This window comes from Archocentrus centrarchus, chromosome 13 (assembly GCF_007364275.1).
Source record: "Archocentrus centrarchus isolate MPI-CPG fArcCen1 chromosome 13, fArcCen1, whole genome shotgun sequence".
Taxonomy (NCBI): domain Eukaryota; kingdom Metazoa; phylum Chordata; class Actinopteri; order Cichliformes; family Cichlidae; genus Archocentrus; species Archocentrus centrarchus.
In genome coordinates, this window is record NC_044358.1 from 10,949,643 (window position 1) to 10,955,966 (window position 6,324).

The 6,324-nt window shown below is 40.3% G+C and overlaps 1 protein-coding gene across 1 annotated transcript; it reads right to left on the reverse strand.

The window, feature by feature from the left end:
- Window positions 1-2,531: 2,531 nt before the first annotated feature.
- Window positions 2,532-3,479, reverse strand: LOC115790126 (olfactory receptor 142-like). The gene has a single exon (XM_030743797.1). It carries the CDS (start codon window positions 3,477-3,479, stop codon window positions 2,532-2,534), a length of 948 nt encoding a protein of 315 aa, XP_030599657.1.
- Window positions 3,480-6,324: the final 2,845 nt, after the last annotated feature.

The following is a 6,324-nucleotide window of genomic DNA, read 5'->3' on the forward strand; positions in this document are numbered from 1 at the left end:
CATGGGGGAGACACATAATATTTACTACTGTAGTGTGTGCTTGTGGTGTGAGGTTGTGGTGCAATGTGTATCGGGCGGTGGCCAAGGGTGGAGGCCCTGGTGGACCGATCCCCAGCTATTGAAACTGGCTATTGGGACATGGAATGTCACCTCTCCGGCGGGGAAGGAGCCTGAGCTAGTGTGTGAGGTTGAGAGATACCAGCTAGATATAGTTGGGCTCACCTCAATGCATGGCCTGGGCTCTGGAACCAGTCTCCTGGAGAGGGGCTGGTCTCTGTTCCAGTCTGGAGTTGCCCTCGGTGAGAGGCGGCAAGCTGGGGTGGGTATTCTTGTATCCTCCCAGCTTGCTGCCTGCTCATCGAAGTTTTCACCGGTGGAGGAGGGGGTTGTTTCCCTGTGCCTTCGGGCCGGGAAACGGGTCCTGACTGTTGTTTGCACTTATGCGCCGAATGACAGTTCACACTACCCACCCTTTTTGGAGTCGCTGGGTGGGGTTATGGAGAGTGCTCCATCCGGTGACTCCATAGTCTTGCTGGGAGACTTCAATGCTCACGTGGGCAATGACAGTGAGACCTGGAGGGGCGTGATTGGGAGGAACGGCCTGCCCGATCTGAACCCAAATGGTGTTTTGTTATTGAACTTCTGTGCAAACCACAGTTTGTCCATAACGAACACCATGTTCAAACATGAGGATGTTCATAAGTGCACATGGCACCAGGACACCCTAGGTCACAGGTCGATGATCGATTTTGTAATCATATCACCAGATGTGCGAGGAGCTGAGCTGTCAACTGATCATCACCTGGTGGTGAGTTGGATCAGGTGGTGGGGGAAGATTCTGGACAGACCTGGCACACCTAAACGTATTGTGAGGGTGCGCTGGGAACGCCTGACAGAAGCCCCAGTCTGGGAAATCTTCAACTCACACCTCTGGCAGAACTTTGACAACATTCTGAGGGAGGCTGTGGACATTGAGTCCAAATGGACTCCATTTTTGAGGCTGCTGCTCAGAGCTGTAGCTGCAAGATGGTTGGTGCCTGATGGCTATGAATACGAATTACGAATACCTTTATTAGTCCCACAATGGGGAAATTACAGTTAACAGGCTAGCCAAGCCTATGGGGTTAAACAACTCCTTGGTGGCACGGCCCCTGGGGTGGACGACATTCACCCTGAGTTCCTGAAGGCTCGGGATGTTGTAGGGCTGTCTTGGTTGACACGCCTCTGCAACATCGCGTGGAGATCTGGGGCAGTGCCATTGGATTGGCAGACCAGGGTGGTGGTCCCCATCTTTAAGAAGGGAGACCGGAGGGTGTGCTCCAACTTTTGGGGGATCACACTCCTCAGCCTCGCTGGTAAGGTCTATGCCAGGGTGCTGGAAAGGAGGGTTCGCCTGTTAGTTGAACCTCAGATCCAGGAGGAACAATGCGGTTTTCGTCCTGGTCGTGGAACGCTGGACCAGCTCTTTATCCTCTCAAAGATATTCAAGTGTGCATGGGAGTTTGCCCAACCAGTTAATTCAAAATGGAGAACTTCATATTGGGTGTAGGGCAGGAGGATTTTTTTGTGCATCTAGAAATGTTGCATATGTGTACTAAATTTCATGTATGCAAAACACAACAGTGGGGCTAATTGTTTGCAATAGTATAAGAGCCATTTTGGAATGCAAATCTCCACAACCATTTAAATATCTAAATTTTCAGCAAACTTGATGCGTGTGCAAAATTTCATGAATTTTTGAGCATGTTTAAAGTCCAGAAAACGGTAATTCATTCAAGAAAAATGGCACAATTACAAAAGGTGAGCTAAAACAGACTTAGGTCAAGACCAGAAACTCTTGGTGCAACTGGACCATGAGTCCTAAAACAAATTCATCCGTGGGTTATACACCCTTCCAAATGAACAATTCATTTCAATTAAATTCAGTTTTATTTATATAGCATCAAATCACATCAAACAGTCACCTCAAGGTACTTTATATTGTAAAGTACAGACCCTACACATTTCTGACAAGTATAAATTATAGAAAAAATGTCTTGCCTCAATGTGACTTTTCAGTGGTCTTTTACTGATAATAATATTAAATGTATTAATAAAATAAAATGGCATGAACTGATTAAGATTTTTAATTTTTGTGTTTTGTTATACACATTTTATACATAATTTTCCCTAATCCATATTTAGTGGGTTTGTCAGTGAGTAAAATGCTGCGAATTGCCATTTGGTAAATGTAACGTCATAAACAGTGTAAACAAAGCGAAAAATATTTGTGTTTAGCAGCAGATGTCCACTATATTTCTCATAGTGAACAGATACTGGATGTTAATTTGGTAAATGTAAACTGCTTAAAGGCTCCTGTGTTGTATTTTATTGCATAAAATGTCAGATATTTTTATAAATGATTATACTATAAAATACATTCTATTCTAAATGCCTTATGTTTCAGTTTCATGTTGATATTGACAGGGAGACATTTTCATATTTTTATTGATTAGACAAAATGTATTTAAAACTGTACATTTCAAGGTAATTTAAGCTTTACTGCGCCTACATGAAATGTTAGAACACAGCACACGTTTATAAACATTTCTGATTTTTGACATTTGTATTCCGTACATGATCGGATTCAAAATTGGTGGCATCATGAGAAAATACAGAGACATGAAGATTCGCAGTGCGCTGGGTAAGCTGGTCGTATCAAATCTGCTCTGCAATATTTCAAAGGAGGAACAAAAGAAAAAATTCAAGAGTGACACAAGCTGAGGTGTGCAGGTACTGACACTTTTTTGTCTCGCCTCTTTGGAGCCAGAAAAACACACTTTCAGGATTCTCATGTAAGAGAACAGGACTGGGAAAAGAGGGACAACAAGCGAGAGAATAATACCAAAAACCCCATAAATATTATTCACCTTTGTGTCAGAACATGCCAACTTAACAACTGGATAATTCTGACAATACAAACTGTTTAAAACATTTCCACACAGGGTCAGACGCAGGTTTAAGTATAAATTAATAATAAATTTCACTAAACCGTACAACCATACCACAATAATAAGAATAGCTGTATTATTAGATGTCATTTGTGTTTTATAATGTAGAGGAGAACAAATAGCAAGATATCTGTCATAAGACATGACGGCTAAGTTTAAAAACTCTATACTTCCATATGTGTGAACACAGAAAATCTGCAGGAAGCACAGAGGAACAGAAATAGTGTGAATATCAGAGAGGATCTGAATCAGGAGGAATGGAAACAGCCCTGTACTACCATACAGCTCATTTACAAACAGGCTGCACAGAAACATGTACATAGGTTCATGTAAGCTTCTGTTCACACAGATAATCACAATCAGTGACGTGTTTACAAAAAGTATAACAAAGTAAAGCAAAGCCGTTATCGAAAAATAGAAATATTGTAACTTTCCAACATTCAAATAAGCTCCAAGAATGAAATAAGAGAAAGTTGTTAAATTAGACATTGCTGTTTGTTTTGTGTGACAAAACAGAGTCAGGATGGAAATATTAAAGTCTGTCTAATTGCATTACATTCAAATAATTATTAAAGATTATCATATTGGAAAAACCAACATCACATTACATTATTTGTTTAGTGTGGAACTTTTACCTTACGCTGCTTCACCGAACAAGGAAAATGTAAATGAATATGATGACATGCAGTGCAAACATAGAATTCCCTCACTGATGACCTCCTACACCCTCCTCCCACTATGACATGCAGCACCACCACCTGTTTTATATCTTTTCAGGCTGCTCCTACGTCATTAGTATTAGCAGCTCCAAGGCCAGTCACAAAAGGTTTCATTGTTGACATCCCTACTATACATGACTGTAAATAAGTAGAAGTAATTTTAAATAAGAAACATTGTTTTGTGGGTTCTGGTTTAGCTCCGTGGGTTGATCAGGTGAATCATATGATGTAAGACTGATCAAGAGGCCTGAGGGGTGTGTTTTTTTCTCTGAACTGTCCTGTCACAATAAGGGATAAAAGGCCAAAGAAACAATTTTTAATATAGTTACCTCCTCACAAATAAAAGTTGACAAAAAAATTATCCACAAAACTGATGTTTTCTACTCATTTTCATAATGAAAAACCTCAAAAAAGATGGCTGCCGGGGTACAGACACACAGTTTGGCAGGTCCTGCGTGTTTGTAAGTAAGTAAGTAAAGCTTTATTTATATAGCACCTCTCAAAACAGATGTTACGAAGTGCTTCACAACAGGACAAAGAATAATAAAAACACATTAAAAACAAATTAAACAAATGCCAAGCTAAAAAGATGTGTTTTTAAAAGACCTTTAAAATGCATCAGTGAGTCCGCCGCTCTAAGATGGACAGGGAGAGAGTTCCAGAGACGGGGAGCCACTGAGGCAAAAGCTCTGTCTCCGTTCATTTTCAGTCTTGTAGAATGCACAGACAGAAGTCCCTGATCACATGACCGCAGTGTCTAGAAGGAGTATATAAGTGAAGGAGTTCACTGATATACAATGGGGCTTGCTCGTAAAGAGCTCTAAATGTAAGTACCAAAATCTTAAACTGTATTCTAAATTTCACAGGTAGCCAGTGTAACTGGGTCAGAAGCGGGGTGATGTGAGAATATTTGGAAGATTTAGTCAGAAGCCTAGCAGCAGCATTCTGAACAGCCTGTAAACGCTCCAGGGAATGTTTGCCAAGACAGGTAAACAATGCATTACAATAGTCCAGGCAAGAAGATATAAATGCATGAATAACCATCTCAAGTTCAGAATGAGATATGATGGAGGTAAGCTTAGCAATATTCCTAAGGTGGAAGAAACATGAATGTGTCAAAGATTTAACATGAGAGTCAAGCATAAAGGCAGGGTCAAAGGTTATCCCAAGGTTCTTAATAGAAGGCTTAACGAATTTAGCAAGAGGACCAAGGGCTATCATTATATTAGAGACAGATCTATCCGGAGCACAGATCAGAATTTCAGTTTTGTCCTCATTAAGTTGAAGAAAATTTTTGGCTAGCCAGCTTTTAATGGATTTTAAACACATTATTATTACCTGCAACTTTGAGACATGTTCATGCTTGAAAGAAATATACAGCTGGATGTCATCAGCATAACAGTAGTACGATATTCCCTCAAAAGTGTTTAGAACATGCCTCAAAGGGAGCAAATATAACAGAAAGAGCAGAGGGCCCAAAACAGAACCTTGGGGGACGCCATACGCAAGACAAGCAGAGTCGGATCTGAAATCAGAAACTGCCACATGAAATTGACGATTTGACAAGTATGAAGTGAACCATTTCAGGGCAGATCCAGATATACCCACCCAGCGATGTAGTCTATCAAGTAAAACTTCATGGTCTACAGTGTCAAAAGCAGAAGAAAGATCCAACATCAATACAATGGAACATTCTCCTGCATCCCTACTCAACAAAACATCATTGGAGACTCTAAGGAGAGCTGTGTCAGTAGAATGAGCTCTACGAAAGCCAGATTGAAATTTGTCCAGGATATTATGTTGTTCCAAAAAGGCAGTAAGCTGCTTAGCAACAACCTTTTCCAGTATCTTAGATAAGAATGGTAATTTAGATATTGGTCTATAATTATTGAAAGCAGCGGGGTCAAGTTTGGATTTCTTTAAAAGTGGATGGATGACAGCGGTCTTAAGATAAGCAGGAACTTGACCTAAGAGCAGTGAAGTATTTATTATAGAAAGAATAGATGAACTGATGTGTGGAAAAACATTTTTAAATAGGGATGCAGGTAGAATATCCAGGGAACACGAAGACACTTTCATAGATTTAACTAATTTTAGCAGCTCAGGTGAAGTGATCTGAGAGAAACTTTCTAATGAGAAAGACAGGGCTGGGGCAGAAACGGTCAGCGAACAACTGGACTGAGAAATATTTGACCTAAGAGCGCTGATCTTGTCTACCAGAAAATGCAGAAAGGTATTACAGTCTTTGTTAGAAAAGATTGGTGCAGTAGGTAATGCAGGATTAACAATAGCAGTAATGGTATCAAATAGCACTCTTGCATTACCCTTACTTTTCGTGACCAGATTAGAAAAATAGTTGGCCCTCGCATTTTTAACTGAATTATTAAAGTAGACTAGGAGGTCCTTTAGATATAAAAGGTGACTCTTCTTCCACAAACACTCAGACTTGCGGCAAGAACGCTTTATGCCACGAATATTATCATCAATCCAGGGCGAGGATTTAAGGATAGGAGTTAATCTCGTTACAACTGGACAGACTTCGTTTAAGATAGTATGACAGTGAGCATTAAATAGATTTGTTAAATGATCAACATCATCAGACAAAGATAGAGATA